The sequence below is a fragment of the Bombina bombina genome, chromosome 12 (assembly GCF_027579735.1).
Source record: "Bombina bombina isolate aBomBom1 chromosome 12, aBomBom1.pri, whole genome shotgun sequence".
NCBI classification, from domain to species: domain Eukaryota; kingdom Metazoa; phylum Chordata; class Amphibia; order Anura; family Bombinatoridae; genus Bombina; species Bombina bombina.
The window spans coordinates 97,200,098-97,223,460 of record NC_069510.1 but is presented as its reverse complement, the minus strand read 5'-3'; the positions used below and the strand labels follow the sequence as shown (position 1 = coordinate 97,223,460).

The 23,363-nt window shown below is 44.1% G+C and overlaps 1 protein-coding gene across 1 annotated transcript in view; it reads right to left on the bottom strand.

The window, feature by feature from the left end:
- The window catches only part of ABCD1 (ATP binding cassette subfamily D member 1), a 225,147-nt gene extending 204,857 nt beyond the window's left edge, over positions 1 to 20,290 (bottom strand). Inside the window, exon 1 of the mRNA XM_053695941.1 lies at positions 18,866 to 20,290. Coding sequence (XP_053551916.1) covers positions 18,866 to 19,780 — 915 coding nt within the window. The 5' untranslated portion in view covers positions 19,781 to 20,290. The remainder of the gene's footprint in view (positions 1 to 18,865) is intronic.
- Positions 20,291 to 23,363: the final 3,073 nt, after the last annotated feature.

The following is a 23,363-nucleotide window of genomic DNA, read 5'->3' as shown; positions in this document are numbered from 1 at the left end:
TAGCACTGCAAAGGAGCAGCGCACTGATTGATGACTGCCTCTTTTTAACTACTCCAATATAATATATAAAACTTTCATTTGCTTTATGCTCAAGTTAATCAGTATATTGCAATTGAGCTTGTGCTTTAGTAAAGCTGCCTAATTTAATATTGTTTTTAATTTCAAACTGACATGTAGAAATGTTTTTCATCGCGGAAAGTGAAAAAAAAGTTCTGCCTCTGTGTATATTTTACACATACACACATATATACATATATATACACACACATACAGAAAGAGAAATGCTCTACCAGGAACGAACAACAGCTCAGTAGCTTGTTATATGGCGAGTTACCACCTAGGAGCAGCTGAAGTATATCAGTCTGATACCGCCTAATAAGGTCAGTCCAGCCGCAAAATACTAGGCAATCCTCTTCTGAACAAGGCAACCCCAGATGATTGTTTTAACCTTCCTTGGACCTAGTAAGTGAGGTGCAACCATATTCCTCTAAGCACATTTGGCAGGGAGTCCACAACAATTGGGATAAAAGAGGCTGCTCCCAGGCGGTAACTCGCCATAGAACAAGCTACTAAGTGGTTGATCGTTCCAGAGAGAGCACTTCTCTTTCTCTATGCATTAACATTATGACCATAGAAAGTCTTTTTAAGAGTGATGGGGGAAATCAACCGTGAACTCCTTGCCCAGTGTGCTTAGAGGAATATGGCTGCACCTCACTGATGAGGCCCAAAGAAAGCCAAAATGATTGTCTGGGCTGTGGGTGCCATGTTCCTTGTTCAGAGGCGGATTGCTGGTATTTTGGTTCTGGACTGGACTTGTTAGGCAGAATTAGACTGATATACTTAAGGAAATTTGTAAGTAAAAAGCACCTTTGGGCTAAAAGAGGTTGTTTCCAGGTGGTAAGTTGCAAAAGAACAAGCTACTGAGCTGTTGGTCCTTCCTGGTAGAGCACGTCTCTTTCTGAATGTATTTATATTTTTTATATATATATATATATATATATTATACATAATATTCACATGAATTACTATTTGAAATATAGAATATCAGAAGAAGTTTGCCCCTAGGCTTGGTTTCCATTATATGAGTATTTAAGCTACAATCAGCGATATTGCTTGTTATTCAGCATATTAGGTTTTTTTTGTATAAATGCTGAAACATGTGGAGTATTCTCTTTGCACTACCAGGCTATAGATTACATATTGTAGGGGGGGTCTCAGATATTGCACTACTCAAGATCAACCAACAAATCAGATCTTGAAAAAGACTAAGTTCAGGTTTGATGCGCTCACCATAAAAAATTCAATGGGCACAAGCTGTTCTAGGAACTGATAACCTGGCACGACCCCAGGTCAGTTACAAAAAGCTGGCAGCATAACATGGTTTCCCTCATCATGCCATATCTGAACCGTGTCAGCAGGACCTTGTATAGACACCAGGCAAGACACACAGCACTGCTCCCAACTAACTCAGGCTAAACGTCAAGGCTATGCCCCATCATTACCCCAAGACGTGCCCATTCCTTACCAACTGGTACGGAGATAAATACTGAAGTGTGCTGAAGGTTACAGGCATAATAAACACATTGCAACCTTACAAAACTTCTAGCTACTATGATAAAAATAAAAAAAAACACACAATCAAGATAGAAAAATATGCTCTGCAGTTTGGATTTTGTCCTTATTAGAGACTGTTTCAACCTTACCCTCGTTCTATCATTTCTTTTCTAGGAAAATCAGAGTTGCAATATGGTTTAGATTGTTCCTGATATGATAACAGCATTAGTTTTTAAAAAGCAAAGGTCTAGCTACTAAAGATGTACGAATAAAGTGCATGGCTGTCATCTTAGGACAAAATACCGGATCATTTTATTGTGTATTAGAAATAGTTATTTACAATGTAATTAGTCCATAACAGAGTTTCCATAGAGAGGTTGTGCAGGCTATGTGAAATTTGGTAAATAATGTAGTATTGCAACAAGGCCAGTAGAATGATTGGTTGTATAGGTAGGGGTATTTGCAGAAGAAATAGTAAGGTTCTTTTGCCACTTTAGAGATCACTACTTAGGCCTTCTCTTGAACAGATTGCACAGTTCTGGGGGCATATCTTTAGAAGCAGGGTGGAAAAAAAGCAATGTTTAAAAAAAAATTAATAATAATAATAATAATAATAAAAGAAATAAAAAATTAAAATCTGATTTTTAAATTGGATTATGTTTTTTTTTTTATTTAAAATGAGCATGCAATTATAAGCAACTTTCTAATTTACTCCTATTATCAATTTTTCTTTGTTCTATTGCTATCTTTATTGGAAAAAGCAGGAATATAAGCTTAGGAGCCGGACCATTTTTGGTTCAGTACCCTGGATACTGCTTGCTAATTGGTGGCTACATTTAGTCACCAATCAGCAAGCGCGACCTAGGTGCTGGACCAAAAATTCTAGTTCTGCCACTGATGTATCCCTAGGCAAGTTGTGTACCTACATCTAGTTCTGCCAGTGGTGTTTCCTTAGGGAGGTTGTGTGACTACATCTAGTTCTGCCAGTGGTGTATCCCTAGGCAAGTTGTGTGACTGCATCTAGTTCTGTCAGTGGTGTATCCCTAGGGAGATTGTGTGACTACATCTAGTTCTGCCAGTGGTGTATCCCTAGGGAGGTTGTGTGACTGCATCTAGTTCTGCCAGTGGTGTATCCCTAGGGAGGTTGTGTGACTACATCTAGTTCTGTCAGTGGTGTATCCTTAGGGAGGTTGTGTGACTACATCTAGTTCTGCCAGTGGTGTATCCCTAGGGAGGTTGTGTGACTACATCTAGTTCTGCCAGTGGTGTATCCCTAGGGAGGTTGTGTGACTACATCTAGTTCTGCCAGTGGTGTATCCTTAGGCAAGTTGTGTGACTACATCTAGTTCTGCCAGTGGTGTATCCCTAGGCAAGTTGTGTGACTACATCTAGTTCTGTCAGTGGTGTTTCCTTAGGGAGGTTGTGTGACTACAACTAGTTCTGCAAGTGGTGCATCCCTAGGGAGGTTGTGTGACTACATCTAGTTCTGTCAGTGGTGTTTCCTTAGGGAGGTTGTGTGACTACAACTAGTTCTGCCAGTGGTGTATCCCTAGGGAGGTTGTGTGACTACATCTAGTTCTGTCAGTGGTGTATCCCTAGGGAGGTTGTGTGACTACATCTAGTTCTGCCAGTGGTGTATCCCTATGGAGGTTGTGTGACTACATCTAGTTCTGCCAGTGGTGTATCCCTAGGCAATTTGTGTGACTACATCTAGTTCTGCCAATGGTGTATCCCTAGGGAGGTTGTGTGACTACATCTAGTTCTGCCAGTGGTGTATCCCTAGGGAGGTTGTGTGACTACATCTAGTTCTGCAAGTGGTGTATCCCTAGGCAAGTTGTGTGACTACATCTAGTTCTGCCAATGGTGTATCCCTAGGGAGGTTGTGTGACTACATCTAGTTCTGCCAGTGGTGTATCCCTAGGGAGGTTGTGTGACTACATCTAGTTCTGCCAGTGGTGTATCCCTTGGGAGGTTGTGTGACTACATATAGTTCTGCCAGTGGTGTATCCCTAGGGAGGTTGTGTGACTACATCTAGTTCTGCCAGTGGTGTATCCCTAGGGAGGTTGTGTGACTACATCTAGTTCTGCCAGTGGTGTATCCCTAGGGAGGTTGTGTGACTACATCTAGTTCTGCCAGTGGTGTATCCCTAGGGAGGTTGTGTGACTACATCTAGTTCTGCCAATGGTGTATCCCTAGGGAGGTTGTGTGACTACATCTAGTTCTGCCAGTGGTGTATCCCTAGGGAGGTTGTGTGACTACATCTAGTTCTGTCAGTGTTGTATCCCTAGGGAGGTTGTGTGACTACATCTAGTTCTGCCAGTGGTGTTTCCCTAGGGAGGTTGTGTGACTACATCTAGTTCTGCCAGTGGTGTTTCCTTAGGGAGGTTGTGTGCCTACATCTAGATCTGCCAGTGGTGTATCCCTAGGGAGGTTGTGTAACTACATCTAGTTCTGCCAGTGGTGTATCCCTAGGGAGGTTGTGTGACTACATCTAGTTCTGCCACTGATGTATCCCTAGGGAGGTTGTGTGCCTACATCTAGATCTGCCAGTGGTGTATCCCTAGGGAGGTTGTGTGACTACATCTAGTTCTGCCAGTGGTGTATCCCTAGGGAGGTTGTGTGACTACATCTAGTTCTGCCAGTGGTGTACCCCTAGAGAGGTTGTGTGACTACATCTAGTTCTGCCAGTGGTGTACCCCTAGGGAGGTTGTGTGACTACATCTAGTTCTGCCAGTGGTGTATCCCTAGGTAAGTTGTGTGACTACATCTAGTTCTGCCAGTGGTGTATCCTTAGGGAGGTTGTGTGACTACATCTAGTTCTGCCAGTGGTGTATCCCTAGGGAGGTTGTGTGACTACATCTAGTTCTGCCAGTGGTGTATCCCTAGGCAAGTTGTTTGACTACATCTAGTTCTGCCAGTGGTGTATCCCTAGGGAGGTTGTGTGACTACATCTAGTTCTGCCAGTGGTGTATCCCTAGGGAGGTTGTGTGACTACATCTAGTTCTGCCAGTGGTGTATCCCTAGGTAAGTTGTGTGACTACATCTAGTTCTGCCAGTGGTGTATCCCTAGGGAGGTTGTGTGACTACATCTAGTTCTGCCATTGCTGTATCCCTAGGGAGGTTGTGTGACTACATCTAGTTCTGCCAGTGGTGTATCCCTAGGCAAGTTGTGTGACTACATCTAGTTCTGCCAGTGGTGTATCCCTAGGGAGGTTGTGTGACTACATCTAGTTCTGCCAGTGGTGTATACCTAGGGAGGTTGTGTGACTACATCTAGTTCTGCCAGTGGTGTATCCCTAGGGAGGTTGTGTGACTACATCTAGTTCTGCCAGTGGTGTATCCCTTGGCAAGTTGTGTACCTACATCTAGTTCTGCCAGTGGTGTATCCCTAGGGAGGTTGTGTGACTACATCTAGTTCTGCCAATGGTGTATCCCTAGGGAGGTTGTGTGACTACATCTAGTTCTGCCAGTGGTGTATCCTTAGGGAGGTTGTGTGACTACATCTAGTTCTGCCAGTGGTGTATCCCTAGGGAGGTTGTGTGACTACATCTAGTTCTGCCAGTGGTGTATCCCTAGGGAGGTTGTGTGACTACATCTAGTTCTGCCAGTGGTGTACCCCTAGGGAGGTTGTGTGACTACATCTAGTTCTGCCAGTGGTGTATCCCTTGGCAAGTTGTGTACCTACATCTAGTTCTGTCAGTGGTGTATCCCTTGGCAAGTTGTGTACCTACATCTAGTTCTGCCAATGGTGTATCCCTAGGGAGGTTGTGTGACTACATCTAGTTCTGCCAGTGGTGTTTCCTTAGGGAGGTTGTGTGACTACATCTAGTTCTGCCAGTGGTGTACCCCTAGGGAGGTTGTGTGACTACATCTAGTTCTGCCAGTGGTGTATCCCTTGGCAAGTTGTGTACCTACATCTAGTTCTGTCAGTGGTGTATCCCTTGGCAAGTTGTGTACCTACATCTAGTTCTGCCAATGGTGTATCCCTAGGGAGGTTGTGTGACTACATCTAGTTCTGCCAGTGGTGTATCCTTAGGGAGGTTGTGTGACTACATCTAGTTCTGCCAGTGGTGTATCCCTAGGGAGGTTGTGTGACTACATCTAGTTCTGCCAGTGGTGTATCCTTAGGGAGGTTGTGTGACTACATCTAGTTCTGCCATTGCTGTATCCCTAGGGAGGTTGTGTGACTACATCTAGTTCTGCCAGTGGTGTATCCCTAGGCAAGTTGTGTGACTACATCTAGTTCTGCCAGTGGTGTATCCCTAGGGAGGTTGTGTGACTACATCTAGTTCTGCCAGTGGTGTATCCCTAGGGAGGTTGTGTGACTACATCTAGTTCTGCCAGTGGTGTATCCCTAGGGAGGCTGTGTGACTACATCTAGTTCTGCCAGTGGTGTATCCCTAGTGAGGTTGTGTGACTACATCTAGTTCTGCCAGTGGTGTATCCCTAGGGAGGTTGTGTGACTACATCTAGTTCTGCCAGTGGTGTATCCCTAGGGAGGTTGTGTGACTGCATCTAGTTCTGCCAGTGGTGTTTCCTTAGGGAGGTTGTGTGACTACACCTAGTTCTGCCAGTGGTGTATCCCTAGGGAGGTTGTGTGACTACATCTAGTTCTGCCAGTGGTGTATCCCTAGGGAGGTTGTGTGACTACATCTAGTTCTGCCAGTGGTGTTTCCTTAGGGAGGTTGTGTGACTACATCTAGTTCTGCCAGTGGTGTATCCCTAGGGAGGTTGTGTGACTACATCTAGTTCTGCCAGTGGTTTATCCCTAGGGAGGTTGTGTGACTACATCTAGTTCTGCCAGTGGTTTATCCCTAGGGAGGTTGTGTGACTACATCTAGTTCTGCCAGTGGTGTATCCCTAGGGAGGTTGTGTGACTACATCTAGTTCTGCCAGTGGTGTATCCCTAGGGAGGTTGTGTGACTACATCTAGTTCTGCCACACCAGTCTGGCCTGTGCATTGCTATAACAACATATGTTCACATTTTCAAAGTGAACATTTTATAAGTGAGGCACTAGCAATAGAATTATACAAGAACTGCACTCACTACTCAGCACAGTGCTGCTTATTAAGACAACATGCTGCCTATTGACATCTGCTGAAGAACTGCACACTACATCAAGCTAACCCTATTCTCTCTCCTCTGCTTTCAGGTACGTGAATAGAGACCCTGTCAATCTGCAACTATTCACTGCACTCTGGTGTTTTTTACTCTCCTGTAACTCTCTTCTGGTACGTGAATAGAGACCCTGTCAATCTGCAACTATTCACTGCACTCTGGTGTTTTTTACTCTCCTGTAACTCTCTTCTGGTACATGAATATGTACATAGAGCAAATGATTTTAGTTTGTTAATTTAGTCCTACATCTGTTGTACTGTTATCCAATGTCTTATTTCTAATGTTCATTTAATTGCCATGTGATGTTCAATCCTTATCAATACTTGCTATTATTCTAAAATGTATAGCTGTCTTATTCCATAGTTTTAACCTCCCCCAAATTTTATTGTCTGTTTACTTAACATCTCACCCTGACCAGACCAGAATCTAACTTTCCAATTGTCTTTGATTAGCAATCAACTAAATTTAGTGGACTCAGCTGACTGCCCTCCCTGCATATATTTCACACCAGTCTGGCCTGTGCATTGCTATAACAACATATGTTCACATTTTCAAAGTGAACATTTTATAAGCAATAGAATTATACAAGAATTGGACAAGGATTGGGCAAGGGGCAAGAAAAAGGCAGGTACTTTTGTAATATTATGTTTGATATACCTTACTGTTTTCTTATGCAATTGCTACTGTAATACTGTGCCTTATGTGTTTAACTGGTTCCCTCTTTTGTAAAAATGCCTAATACCTTCTTATTCCTTTTTGCTGCCTTTTGTCTCTATAACAAACTACATTATTCAATTACTTCTTCTCCCTCTCCACCTGCACTGTTCATTAGCCCATCTCTCTTAAACTCACCTTACTTTTGTACTCATGAACTTTACCTATTCCTAAACACTCTCTCTCCCCCTTGCACCTTGTCTCAAAAGCAGTCTCACTACTGCAAATCTGTATCTCATCTCATGTCACTCTCTCTCTTGCTTTTACTAACTGCTGGTGACATCTCCCCTAATCCTGATCCTCAACAACTGCCTAGCCGTGCACATCCATGTATACCGTCCCACAGACTCAAAAAACAAAACTCTGACAACCTTACTCACATTCCTCTTGCATCAAAAGCCACTTCCCCTTTCACTTGTGCACTTTGGAACTCTCGCTCTGTTTGCAACAAACTCACTTCTTATTATATTTCTATTATAACCCAATTTTACTGAGCTATAAGAATACGAATTGTCAAGTAAACTGCTACAATTCGCAAAGTGAGAGAGGATTTTTATAAGCATGCACAAACTCAAATTCATATGCAGTGAGACTTTGTTCGTAATATTTTAGTTTGTGACAGAGAGGTTAACACTAAACGACTGATGTCAAAGTTAACCCTTCTGTCTTTATTATTATCCAGCAGTAAGTTCAATGTACAGACACAGGAGTCCGGATTAAACTTGAATAGCTTCTAACTGCAAAGTGGTGAGTAGCGAGCATAAGAAAAGACACTGATCGATTTTACATGCAGTTAATGAATAAACAGTTCAGCAGTATTCCTAGCGTAGGAGACAACGAAGTATACGACCTGTAAGACAGTCTGCAGATGGAACAGCAGGATTTCGACCTGGAGCTATTGCGGTTGAAAGCGGCTTACAATTCCGGGCAGAGAGGGAGACTTGCAAGATGCGGCCGTAGCTGATGACGTAGGCCCGCAAGTAGGAACACTGTCTAGTTTGCAGCAGCTGCGTGTAGACGGCTGAGCAGTGAGAGGAAGTCCGGTGCACACACTGAAGCTGCAGTTTTTAGGTAAGGAGCCGGATTGGCTCAGAGATCACACACCCACGAGTGTGTGGTTCAATAATCCATCAGTGATATGTGGAAGGCTGTTAGTTTAAATAGGGTTGAGTGTGAAATTAAAGGGCCAGTAAGGACGAGGGTTCATGGACTGGGTCTATCCGGATTCCGGCGATGAAAGAGCGAAACACACCTGGGTGCGGAAACGGAGGTAGCAGGTTCCCAAGAATCCTCGGAATGATCGAACCCCTTCCAATGTATCAAGTATTCCAGAACTCCCTGTTGACGTCTGGAATCAAGAACAGCTTGAACCTCATATTCCACATCTTGAGAGACATCATGAGAAACTGCATTGGACGTAAAGCTGTCCGAGAGACAAGGTTTAACCAAGGAGACGTGAAACGTAGGATGAATTTTATACGTATCTGCGAGTTGAAGAGTGACCGTAGCAGGATTTTTGACAGCTGTGATCGGAAATGGTCCGATGAAGAGCTTACTTAATTTTCTCGAAGGCGTATGTAAGCGTAGATTCTTCGTTGATAACCATACTAGTTGTCCGACTTGGTACTTGGGTTGAGGTGTGTGTCGTAAATCATAATACTTTTTATGTGAGGCTTGTGCGTGTTGTATGTTGTACTGGGCAACAGTAAAGGTTTGGGAGATATCGTTCACAGTATCGTTAACTTTTGGATTTGGAGATGGTGTGTACTGTAAGAAGTTGATTCTAGGATGGGTACCATGATTAATGTAGAATGGGCTGAAACCGGTTGAAGAGTTAGTGGCGTTATTGTAAGCGAACTCTGCCAAAGCGAGATGGTTAGCCCATGAGTCCTGTTGATTAGAACAAAAACACCATTGGTTGGTCCGTTCCGCTTGCCCATTTGTCTGGGGGTGATATGAGGTAGTGAGTTTTTGGAGTTATATGTAATGTCTGACAAAGAATTCTCCAAAATCAGGAAGTGAATTGTGATCCCCTGTCTGTCATTATTACCAAGGGTAAACCATGTAAGCAAACAATTTCCTTAATGAACATGTCACATGTTTGTTGTGCGGTGGGTACACCAACTGCTGGTAGGAAATGGGCCATTTTTTACAGGAGATCCACCACTACAAGTATGGAGGTATAGGAGGATGATTTTGGGAGGTCAACAATGAAGTCCATTGCAATATGAGACCAGGGAGTCTCAGGAACTGGGTAAGGCTGCAAGAGACCTACTGGGAAGCGATGTGAGGGTTTAGAGGTTGCACAAGTAGTGCATTGAGAGATATGTTTCTGAACTGATGAGGACATAGCAGGCCACCAATAGGATCGTCGGAGAAGTTCCCGAGTTTTTTGTACTCCCAAGTGTCCTGTAAGTGGGGAGTCATGAAAGGACTGAAGAAGAGTTGATCTGTAGTCAGGTGGTATATAGAGTTGATTTCCATGTTAGTAGATGCCGTTCTGTTTCTTATGTAGAAGATGGAGTGGTTTTGTGAGATCTTGAATCTGGCATCTCTGAAACTGTGGATCAGAATTCACTACTAACCCTAGAAATTTTGATTTAGGGATGATAGTGGAAGGGGCATCCAGAATTGGTGGTCTGGAATCTCTTCTGGAGAATGCATCTGCCTTGCCATTACGGCTACCTGGTCGGTAAGTGATGATAAAATCAAAACGTGAAAAGTATAAATTCCAGCGGAGTTGTCTGGCGGACAAAGTTCTTTTTTGTTGTAAGTATTGTAAGTTTTTATGGTCCGTTATTATGATGATAGGATGTGTCGCTCCCTCTAGAAGGTGCCGCCATTGCTCAAATGTAGATTTAATTGCAAGCAGTTCTTTTTCCCCAACGGGGTAGTTCCGTTCAGCAGGAACCATGAGCTTAGATAGATAGGCGACAGGATGCATTGTGTCAGTAAGAGACCGTTTCTGTGACAACACTGCCCCCAGAGCGTAATCTGATGCGTCAACTTCAATGATATACTGTAAATTTGAGTCAGGGAATTTTAGTATAGGTGCTGTGGTGAAGTCTGTCTTTAGTTGTTGGAATACCCTTTGACAGTTTGTTGTCCAGTTGAATGCATTTGCTAGTTTAGTTAAGTCAGTAAGAGGTTTGGCAGTGTGGGCAAAGTTCTGAATAAATTTGCGATCAAAATTGGCAAAGCCAAGGAACCTCTGCACCTCTTTCCTGGATTTTGGGGTAGGCCAATGGGTAATAGCTTGGATTTTTGAGTCATCCATCATGATACCCGTATTAGAGATGACATAACCTAAAAATGTGACTTGAGAGCTGTTAAATTCACATTTTTCTAGTTTAGCATACAACTTATGTTCACAAAGGCGTGCTAATACTGTACTCACATGTGTGATATGTTGTTGTTGTTGTTATCAGAAAATATGAGGATATCATTGAGATATACAATGATGAAGATATCTAGGATGTCTCTAAATATATCATTTATAAAGCACTGAAATGTAGCTGGAGCGTTACATAACTCGAATGGCATGACTGTGTACTCGAATAGGCCATAACGAGTTCTGAAGGCTGTTAACCATTCATCTCCAGCTCTCATTCGTATGAGATTGTATGCACCCCTGAGGTCCAACTTTGTGAAGACCTTGGTAGTGCGTAATCTCTCTATTAGCTCTGGAATGAGCGGGAGTGGGTAGCGTTTTTTCTTAGTTCTTTTGTTAAGCTTTCTATAGTCGATAATTAACAAAAAAAAAATACCAGCACCGGCTGGGGAGGTGGAAGGTCTTATGAAGCCTTTTGCCAGGTTTTCTTGTAAATATAGTTTTAAATGATCTAATTCAGGTTTGTATAGTGGGTATATATGACCTACAGGTATCGTGGCACCAGGTAACAGGTCGATAGGACAATTGTACGACCTGTGTGGTGGAAGAGTCTGTGTGTCAGTTTTATTAAATACATCCTGGAAGTCATTATATTCAATAGGTAAGTTGTTGGTGGATGTGAGTAGGATATTGTCAAAGGGATAACATGTCTGAGTACAGTATGGTGAAGTCAAGGTAATCGTCATATGATGCCAATCAAAGATAGGTTTGTGTACCTGTAACCAAGAAAGTCCAAGTATTACTGGGTAAAGAGGACTGGGTATGATGTCAAAACTAATATAGATTCTCTATGTCCAGAAGTAGTACATAGTAGGAGAGGTGTAGTTTCATGTGTTACAGGACCTGTTGAAAGAGATGAACCATCAACCAAATTAATAAAGAGACAGGAGACCGTTTTGCTAGTGAGGGTATTTTATCTCTATTTACAAATTCTAAAATCAATGTAGTTTCCTGATGCCCCGGTGTCGATTATGGCCTCAATTTTTAAGCAGTGAAGATCCCACTGTAAGGTAAAGGTTATGTGAGGTTGTATTTGTTTATTCAGTGAAAGACTAAGAGAGTTTAGAATACTCTTACCGGGTTTTGTCTTTTTAAGGAGTGGACAAGCATTCACATCATGCTCTGGGGAAGCGCAGTACATACACAATCTTAGTGCCCGTCTTCTGCTTTTCTCTTCTGGAGAGAGTGGACCTCGGAGAAAGCCAATACCCATGGGAGTTTCTGTCTCCTTAAGAGGTACTGAGGAGGAAGTGTATCGCTTGTATGATCCCGGGTTGTTAGCCCTCTCTTGCTTGCATTCACGTAAACGCCTATCAATAGTGGTGCAGAGATTGAATAAATCCTCCAATCTCTCTGGAATACCAGTTCGAGACAGCTCGTCCTTGATGTCTTCAGAGAGCCCAATTCTGAACTGGTTTCTAAGTGAAGGCTCATTCCACTTAGATTCTATAGCATAAATTTTAAACTGTGAAATGTAATTTTCCACAGGATGTCTGCCTTGTCTCAAGGCCCTAAGGGAAGTCTCCGCGGAATCCTGCTTGAAGGGGTCATCATATAGTGATGAAAACGCTTTTAAGAAATCCTGTAGAGTTAAGTATAGGGTTTTGGGTTTCAAATAGACTAATCAGCCCAAACACGCGGCTCTCCTCTCAAATAGGAGATTGTAGTGAGGACTTTTATTCTATCGGTGTTGTATGTTCTTGGTTTGAGTTCATAAAACAATAGACAGGCATTTCTGAATTCCTTAAAGTTTGCCCTGTTGCCACTAAACTTGTCTAGTAGAGACACCTGAGGCTCTGGGTGTACATCTGTATAAGCAGGTTTGGCTGCATACATCTCTCTAAGGCAGTCTTTTAGGATTTGGTTTTCATTTTGTACCTCCCTAATTGTGTGAGAGAAATTATCCATACGTTGAGATAGTGTGGTTACTTGATTTGCTATATCAGTTAGGTCCATTTTTGATTATAACCTCTTCCTTTGGCTGGATTATATATATATATATATATATATATATATATATATATATATATATATATATATTATAATTCTATTATAACCCAATTTTACTGAGCTATAAGAATACGAATTGTCAAGTAAACTGCTACAATTCGCAAAGTGAGAGAGGATTTTTATAAGCATGCACAAACTCAAATTCATATGCAGTGAGACTTTGTTCGTAATATGTTAGTTTGTGACAGAGAGGTTAACACTAAACGACTGATGTTAAAGTTAACCCTTCTGTCTTTATTATTATCCAGCAGTAAGTTCAATGTACAGACACAGGAGTCCGGATTAAACTTAAATGGCTTCTAACTGCAAAGTGGTGAGTAGCGAGCATAAGAAAAGACACTGATCGATTTTACATGCAGTCAATGAATAAACAGTTCAGCAGTATTCCTAGCGTAGGAGACAACGAAGTATACGACCTGTAAGACAGTCTGCAGATGGAACAGCAGCAATTCGACCTGGAGCTATTGCGGTTGAAAGCGGCTTACAATTCCGGGCAGAGAGGGAGAATTGCAAGATGCGGCCGTAGCGGATGACGTAGGCCCGCAAGTAGGAACACTGTCTAGTTTGCAGCAGCTGTGTGTAGACGGCTGAGCAGTGAGAGGAAGTCCGGTGCACACACTGAAGCTGCAGAGTTTAGGTAAGGAGCCAGATTGGCTCAGAGATCACACACCCACGAGTGTGTGGTTCAATAATCCAGCAGTAAGATGTGGAAGGCTGTTAGTTTAAATAGGGTTGAGTGTGAAATTAAAGGACCAGTAAGGAAGGAAAAAAAAGAGGATCTGACACTTCTATACATGACCTCTTTATCTCCCACTCCCTCAACCTTCTGGCCCTAACAGAAACCTGGCTCTCTCCCCTAGACACAGCATCCACTGCTGCTCTGTCACATGGGGGTCTCCACTTCAGCCACACTCCTAGGTCTGGTAATAGACAAGGTGGTGGTGTAGGTATTTTACTTTCCTCTCGTTGCACCTTTCAACAAATACATCCCATCTCTTCCCTCATTCGAAACCCACATGATTTGCTTATTCTCTCCTCTTTCTATACGTGTTGCAGTCATATACCGTCCTCCTGGCTCCTCAACTCAATTTCTAGATCACTTGGCTCCCTGGCTACCTTATTTCCTTTCCTCAGACACCCCTTCCCTCATTCTTGGTGACTTCAACATCCCTCTTGACAATCCCACTGCCTCCTCTGCAAAACAACTTCTGCAACTCACTTCCTCTTTAGGTTTGTCACAATGGACTGATTCTACCACTCACAAAGATGGTCACTCCCTTGACCTGATCTTTAGCTATCGATGCACCCTCTCAAACTTCACAAACTCCCCCTTTCCTCTTTCTGACCACCATCTCCTTACTTGCAACATATCATCCCTCCCTACAACTCTCCCTCCTTCTGCTCCTCATTCCAAACTTCACAGAAGCATTATGTCATTAGATCAACAACAGCTTTCTAATTCCCTCAAACCTCTCCTCTCATCCTTCTCATGCCCTGACCAATCTATCTGCCACTATAATTCCACCCTTACATCCGTCCTTGACAATCTCGCCCCTCTTACAATAGCTCGGAAATCAAACACTCATCCTCAGCCCTGGCATACTCCTCTGACACGATACCTACACAGATGTTCCCATTCTGCTGAGCGGCACTGGAGAAAATCTAGGAGTTCAGCTGATTTTCAACATTACAAATTTATCTTGAACTCCTACTACTCTGCCCTTAATTTCCATAAGCAACACTATTTCTCTACTCTTATCTCTAATCTTTCTTCAAACCCAAAACGTTTGTTCTCCACTTTCAATACTCTTCTCCGCCCTCCCCCACCTCCTAATACAACTTCTCTGTCAGCTCAAGACTTTGCCAACCACTTCAATAACAAAATCGACTCCATCAGAAGTGAAATCAGCTCTCAACATAATTCCATTCTCTCACCCACTCAAATGCTCTCAATCAACCACAACCCACATAACCTTAAACTTAGCTCATTCTCCCCTGTTACTGAGGAAGAAGTTTTGGCACTTATACTGCGCTCTCACCTCACTACCTGTCCCCTTGACCCTATCCCCTCACAGCTACTCCCCTCCCTCTCTGCCACCCTTACCCCTATACTCACACACACTTTCAACCTCTCCCTCAGCACCGGTATATTTTCCTCATCGTTGAAACATGCACTGGTCACACCTATCCTCAAAAAACCTTCCCTAGATCCTACCTCCCCATCCAACTACTGCCCTATTTCCCTCCTACCTCTTGCATCAAAGCTTCTCGAAAAACTTATGCACGCCTATCCCATTTCCTTACAATAAACTCCCTCCTTGACCCATTGCAATCTGGATTTCGTCCCCATCACTCCACAGAGACAGCAATTGTTAAGATTACAAACGACCTACTTACAGCAAAATCAAAAGGCCACTTCTCTCTGCTTATCCTCCTTGATCTGTCCGCAGCCTTTGACACTGTTGACCACCCTCTCTTGCTCCAAACCCTCCAATCCTTCGGCATATGTGACATAGCCCTCTTGTGGCTCTCTTCCTACCTGTCAAACCGTACCTTTAGTGTAGCCTTCTCTGGGGCCTCCTCTGCGCCGTCACCACTTTCTGTACCTCAAGGCTCTGTCCTCGGTCCCCTTCTCTTCTCAATCTACACATCACTAGGTTCCCTAATAAAGTCCCACGGTTTACAATATCATTTGTATGTCGATGACACCCAAATCTACTTCTCTGCACCAGACCTTTCTCCTTCCTTGCTAACCCGTGTCACCAACTGTCTTTCTCACATCTCCAACTGGATTTCCTCTCACTACCTCAAGCTAAATCTCTCCAAAACTGAGCTCCTTATTTTCCCCCCTTCTTCTAAACTCTCCACCCCCAATCTCTCTATAACTGTTGACAACTCCAGCATTACCCCTACCCCGCATGCCCGATGTCTCGGGGTCACATTTGACTCAGATCTTTCTTTCACTCCTCACATTCAGTCATTGGCTAAAGCCTGCCGCTTCCACCTTAAAAACATCTCTAAAATTAGACACTTCCTTACACAAGACACAACTAAAATTTTAATCCACTCTCTCATTCTCTCCCGCCTCGATTACTGCAACTCTGTCTTCTCTGGTCTCCCAACCTACCGCCTAGCACCTTTACAATCTATAATGAATGCCTCTGCCAGACTCATCTTCCTTACATGTCGCACTTCATCTGTTGCACCTCTCTGCCAATCTCTTCACTGGCTTCCTCTTGCTCTAGGATCAAACACAAAATTCTCATTCTGACATACAAAGCCCTCAACTGCACTGCTCCCCCCTATATCTCAGACCTTGTCTCCAGATACTCTCCCGCCCATCCCCTTCGCTCTGCTCACGACCTCCTACTCTCCTCCTCTCTTGTCACCTCATCACACTCCCGTTTACAGGACTTCTCCAGACTGGCTCCCATCTTGTGGAACTCTCTGCCTCGCTCCACAAGACTCTCTTCTAGTTTTAAAAGCTTCAAGTGCTCCCTAAAGACTCTACTGTTCAGGGATGCATACAACCTACGCTAACCTTTCTTTATACCAGTTCCTCTCCTCCATTGCTATCCCCTGAACCCTCTTAGCATGTAAGCCTAAGAGTCCAGCTGTTTGTTGATCACCTTCTCAAGAGCTGACTACAACAGTGCAACTCTTGGCAGGGCCCTCTACCCATTTGATCCCTATAATTGTTTTGTTGTACTCCGCCTTTGTTAATAGCGCTGCAAAATCTGTTGGCGCTCTACAAATAACCGATAATAATAGTGGTGTATCCCTAGGGAGGTTGTGTGCCTACATCTAGTTCTGCCAGTGGTGTATCCCTAGGCAAGTTGTGTGACTACATCTAGTTCTGCCAGTGGTGTATCCTTAGGCAAGTTGTGTGACTACATCGAGTTCTGCCAGTGGTGTATCCCTAGGCAAGTTGTGTGACTACATCTAGTTCTGCCAGTGGTGTATCCATAGGGAGGTTGTGTGACTACACCTAGTTCTGCCAGTGGTGTATCCATAGGGAGGTTGTGTGACTACACCTAGTTCTGCCAGTGGTGTATCCATAGGGAGGGTTGTGTGACTACATCTAGTTCTGCCAGTGGTGTACCCCTAGGGAGGTTGTGTGCCTACATCTAGTTCTGTCAGTCGTGTATCCCTAGGGAGGCTGTGTGACTACATCTAGTTCTGTCAGTGGTGTATCCCTAGGGAGGTTGTGTGACTACATCTAGTTCTGTCAGTGGTGTATCCCTAGGGAGGCTGTGTGACTACATCTAGTTCTGCTAGTGGTGTATCCCTAGGGAGGTTGTGTGCCTACATCTAGTTCTGTCAGTGGTGTATCCCTAGGGAGGTTGTGTGCCTACATCTAGTTCTGTCAGTCGTGTATCCCTAGGGAGGCTGTGTGACTACATCTAGTTCTGCCAGTGGTGTACCCCTAGGGAGGTTGTGTGACTACATCTAGTTCTGCCAGTGGTGTATGACTAGGCAAGTTGTGTGCCTATATCTAGTTCTGCCAGTGGTGTATCCCTAGTGAGGTTGTGTGACTACATCTAGTTCTGCCAGTGGTGTATCCCTAGGGAGGTTGTGTGACTACATCTAGTTCTGCCAGTGGTGTATCCCTAGGGTGGTTGTGTGACTACATCTAGTTCTGCTAATGGTGTATCCCTAGGGAGGTTGTGTGACTATATCTAGTTCTGCCAATAGTGTATCCCTAGGGAGGTTGTGTGACTACATCTAGTTCTGCCAGTGGTGTATCCCTAGGGAGGTTGTGTGACTACATCTAGTTCTACAAGTGGTGTATCCCTAGTGAGGTTGTGTGACTACATCTAGTTCTGCCAGTGGTGTATCCCTAGTGAGGTTGTGTGACTACATCTAGTTCTGCCAGTGGTGTATCCCTAGGGAGGTTGTGTGACTACATCTAGTTCTGCCAGTGGTGTATCCCTAGGGAGGTTGTGTGACTGCATCTAGTTCTGCCAGTGGTGTATCCCTAGGGAGGTTGTGTGACTACATCTAGTTCTGCCAGTGGTGTATCCCTAGGGAGGTTGTGTGACTACATCTAGTTCTGCCAGTGGTGTATCCCTAGGCAAGTTGTGTGACTACATCTAGTTCTGCCAGTGGTGTATCCCTAGGGAGGTTGTGTGACTACATCTAGTTCTGCCAGTGGTGTATCCCTAGGGAGGTTGTGTGACTACATCTAGTTCTGCCAGTGGTGTATCCCTAGGGAGGTTGTGTGACTGCATCTAGTTCTGCCAGTGGTGTATCCCTAGGGAGGTTGTGTGACTACATCTAGTTCTGCCAGTGGTGTATCCCTATGGAGGTTGTGTGACTACATCTAGTTCTGCCAGTGGTGTATCCTTAGGGAGGTTGTGTGACTACATCTAGTTCTGCCAGTGGTGTATCCCTAGGCAAGTTGTGTGACTACATCTAGTTCTGCCAGTGGTGTATCCCTAGGGAGGTTGTGTGACTACATCTAGTTCTGCCAGTGGTGTATGACTAGGCAAGTTGTGTGCCTATATCTAGTTCTGCCAGTGGTGTATCCCTAGGGAGGTTGTGTGACTGCATCTAGTTCTGCCAGTGGCTTATCCCTAGGGAGGTTGTGTGACTACATCTAGTTCTGCCAGTGGTGTATCCCTAGGGAGGTTGTGTGACTACATCTAGTTCTGCCAGTGGTGTATCCCTAGGGAGGCTGTGTCACTATGTGTGCTTCACTAGCAGGACAGAAGTAAAAACAAACATAGCAAGATGTGCCAAAAGTAAGAAAGTGTTTTGAAGGAATTTGCTACCACCATTTTTTTTATATTTTGCAACAAAAATTCTTCCCCTAGAGATAAGATTTGTATAATTGCTGGTCTAATGATACAAATAAAATGAAGGACCACTAATCAGTACTGAAGATAAAACACTAGATTTTGAGACAATTGTAAAGTCACAAGGCTGTTTATGTTTAGGTAACAAATATACTATCAAATAACATTTATAGAGATAAGTTCAATGCATTCAGAGGAACACTATATGCAGGGAGACAGCTAGCAGCTGTGACCAATACAGGCACAAAAAAACAACTTTAGCAAGCTACCATCTCACCTTGTGACCCCCATAAAAGGCGATCTCCTCTGAGTTAGCCACCACTCTTGAGTGCATGTACCGCAGCTCTCCTTTTCTCCGAGCTTCCTCAGCTACTAGTTTCCCAAACTTCGGAGAACAGCCCCTGAGCACCTTGGCTGTGATGACAACAACCAAGCCAGCAATAGCTGATGGCCATCCTGTGTTTGCCCCCTTGGACTTGGCTGTGCTGATCAAAGTGTAAGTGGTCACTATAACATCCAGAACGGGTTTAGTCAAGTTAGAGTACAGATGGGCCACGGAGCTGGCAAAGGCCACAACATCCTCAGTCAGTGACTGGTCAGGGTTACGCAGTCTTCCATCCATGTTGCTAACCCTATAGTATGTTTGGTTACCAAAGTACATGTCATATGCATGAGCCACAAGGCGGCTACGAAATGCGAGACTCAGCTGGCCCTCTAGATAGCGAATGGCACTGTTAATAAAGGTGGCTGGAAGGGCAATCAGTAGCCACTTGAGCAGCTGCCATACAAAGCTTGCTGGGCGCTTCTTCACTATGCAGCGAGTAAGTCGGCCGTCCAGTTGGGCCACATACACAGAAAGGAACGTCCTGGAAATAAGAGCAGCCGAATGCAAGAACAGCAGCCCGAACTCCTTGCATGCCAGCTTGGGAAACAACAGGCGCAGTAGGCGGGCAAGTCTGCGGAAGAAGATTCTGTTCACGCCAGTTCTCTCATAGGTAGAGCCTGATGAGTGAGGGACTGAGTCCTCTTTGCTGTCCGGTAGCCCATTAGCTGTTTGAGGCTTGTGCACTCGCAGATAGCGATGTCTGAGCACTGGGTAAAGTTTTCGCACTCCATATGCGGCAAGTGTCAACAGTGCTGCCCTCTTTAGCACAGCAGTGCGGGTCACAGGAGATGGGCACACCTGGATCATGATGTTGTATACTAATGTATATGTCTAATTCACCTGGGCAAACACACCTACCTCATATAACAAGTGTGTATGTGATCCTGCACATACTGTGTGCGTGGTGTGAATGTGCATATATCACAGCAGGTATGTTACTATTATGTACTGTATACATGATTATGCCATGCTCTGTACCTCAGGTTGTGGTCAGTATGTGATTATGTTGTGATCTATCTGTGATGGTGCTGTGCTCTTTATGCAATTATATTGTGCTCTATATATGATAATCTACAGTGCCTATGTCATGGTCAGTAATATCCAGCCCTGCCTTAAAAGTGTAATAGTAATCCCTCTTAGTAAATGTGCACTAAGAATTACTACTATAACTGAGTACGGCACATACACCTCAGTTGTCACTTTATCTGACTAGACCCCCTCCCACCTATCTCTGCCAGTGTCACCTCCAGGGGTCACTTGTCACCAACGGGGACGCCTGTCACCTCTTGGGTCCGCTGATGACTGTCAGATCGGCAGCTCTCAACACAAACCGGCGTTTGACCCCGCCCACCACAGGCAGCTGACATCTGCAACAACCAATAGAAAACGAACAGGGGCGGGGACACCAAGTAGATAATTTCGCCATGTTTTGTTCGTAAGATTTTTTTTTTATGAATAAACTTTGTTACACGCGCACAATAAACACGACCAGTCGCATGCTGACATTACGTAGGTACTTCTTTTAGTGGCGAAAAATACAAAAGCGCGATCACAGTATGTTATAAGTGTCCGACCTCAGGCCCTGGGGCCACAGGCCTCACGCCCCCCCAGACCCGCCTACATGGCGGTCTCTTTCGCTCTGTGACGTTAATGTAATGTAGGAAAAAATACTAATTTTAGTACCAAACCTGTAGCGCTTTAATAATCCAATAAAGTGTGTGTGGCTCTGTGAAGTACTCACGCAAGTCATACATTGTTTTTCAAGCAGAGTGCGCCCCTAATCAAACAAGTTTGATAACCACTGTTCTAGTCTACACCTTATTAAATGTTAAAGGGACACTGAACCCAATTTTTTCTTTCATGATTCAGATAGAGCATGCAATTTTAATCAACTTTCTAATTTACTCCTATTATCAAATTGTCTTCGTTCTCTTGCTATAAAAGCTTGAGAACCTGGGTTATGCTTGCTTATTGGTGTATAAATGTAAGCCTCCAATAAGCAAGCGCTATCCATGGTGCATAGTTGCGAACAGTCCCTGATTTCCAGGGACAGTCCCTGGATTTTGTTGTATGTCCCTGGATTTTTTTTGTCCCTGGAAATGTCCCTGAAAATCTCTTTTGCACAACATATTATACATACATACATACATACATACATACATATATACAGATAGATAGATGATAAATAGATATAGTGTATTATTTAAATATAATTCATTCCTAATGGAATATTGTTATTATTATTGAATGGGTTCACATATTAATTGTCTTTCTAATTTTGATGCTGTGTTGTAAAAATAACCATATGTGTTCCAGAGACTGGGTAGGTGTAAGAGCTTGGTGCTGTAATCTGTATAATAAACTATGGATAAATCTAAATTATACTATTACTTTCAAATGGGTGTGTTTTGATTGCAGAACTGAGTGGGCGGAGCAGCTGAACAGTAGGTCGTCAATACTCCAGTAACCCGCTTGCGTGCTCTGCTGCAAAGTGTCCCTGAATTTTTTTTTTTAAATGTTGGCAACTATGCATGGTGCTGAACCTAAAATGGTTCATAGTTGCCAACAGTCCCTGATTTCCAGGGACAGTCCCTGGATTTTGTTGTATGTCCCTGGATTTTTTTTGTCCCTGGAAATGTCCCTGAAAATCTCTTTTGCACAACATTTGTTGTTTGTGTATATATATATATATATATAACTATGCATGGTGCTGAACCTAAAATGGGCTGGCTGCTAAGATTGGTTCATGGAATTGACTTCCAGTAGAGGTGCACTGGCATAGGCTAATAATGTAAGGGAATACAATAATGCCAGGTATATGGATCGGCTGGTTTAAAGGGACACTAAACCCAATTTTTTTCTTTCATGATTCAGGTAGAGCAGCAATTGTAAGCAACTTTCTAATTTAATCCTATTATCGTTTTTTCTTTGTTCTCTTGGTATTTTTATTTGAAAAGCAGGAATGTAAGCTTAAGAGCCGGACCATCTTTGTTTCAGAACCCTGGATAGCACTTGCTGATTGGTGGCTACATTTAGCCATCAATCAGCAAGCGTAAACCCAGGCGCTGAACCAAAAATGGGCTGGGCTCCTAAGCGGCGCCAAGCTGGATTTCCCGCACGGCTATTGGCTAAGAGGTGGAAACGTCACCTCTCAGCCAAATAGCGTTCTGCCGTGGGCTGCCTTTAGCAGCGCAGCGAACACTGCTAACAAATAAAGGGGCTATCAAAATGAAGTATTTTATACTTCATGAATGAAAGTCCCCTTTATTTGTTACAATGGTAAATCCTATCGTTTCACAAACGCTAGGATTTACCATCATTTTAAGCCAGACCAGAGACTTGTGGTCTGTGAGCACTGTAAAAACTGTCCTGTACAGGTAGGGCTGCAATTTCTTGAGTGCCCACATCAGTGCCAAACATTTCTTCTCCACTGCCACATAGCCTACTTCTCTGGGTAGTAGTTTTCTGCTAATGTAGGCTATGAACACAAAAACGCTTGGATGGGTTAGGAGCGGCCAGAATAGGGGCAGAAACTAGTACTGTCTGAGACCACAGGACTTGCCGGGGTAAGTGTTTTCTGGTCAGGTCGGTCAGGGGTTTGGCCAGGGTGCTATAGTTGGGGACAAACTTGCTGTAGTACCCCACAGTGTCAAGAAAGGCTAAGACTTGGGTTTTGGTTTTTAGGGTCGGCCAGTTAGCGACTGCCTCAATCTTGGCCGGCTCCGGCCTTTGCTTCCCGCAAGCCCACTCGGTGTCTAAGGTACTGGACCTCCGAGTGCCCTACTGTGCACTTATCTGGCTTCAGCATCGACCCGCCGCCCTGATACGGTCCAAAACGGTGCCTAGGTGTTCCTCCCAGGTTTCGCTGTAGATCGCAATGTCATCCTGGTATGCACAGGCATAATTCTGGAGGCCATCGAGGAGGCGATCTACCATCCTCTGGAACGTCGCCGGAGCATTCTTCATCCCAAACGACATGACCTTAAACTGGTACAGGCCGAATGCAGTGATGAATGCCGACTTTGGAATGGATCCTGGGTCCAGGGGAATCTGCCAGTACCCCTTGCACAGATCTAACGTCGTTAGAAAGTTACCCCGGGCGATACGGTCTAATAGTTCGTCTACCAGGGGCATAGAATAGGCGTCGTCGTAGTCCGGTCATTAAGCCTATGGTAGTCTACACAGAAGCGGTTTGTGCCATCCCACTTGGGCACCAGCATCACTGGGGATGCCCAGGGACTTTTGGACGTCTCTATAACTCCTGTGTTGAGCATCCACTAATCTCGCTGCGCATGCCTTCCCTAACTGACCCGGGGACCCAGTACGCCGGCTGCCGCAAGGGCGCCTGTTCCGGAGTCTCCACCAGGTGCACCGCTATCGTGGTGTACCC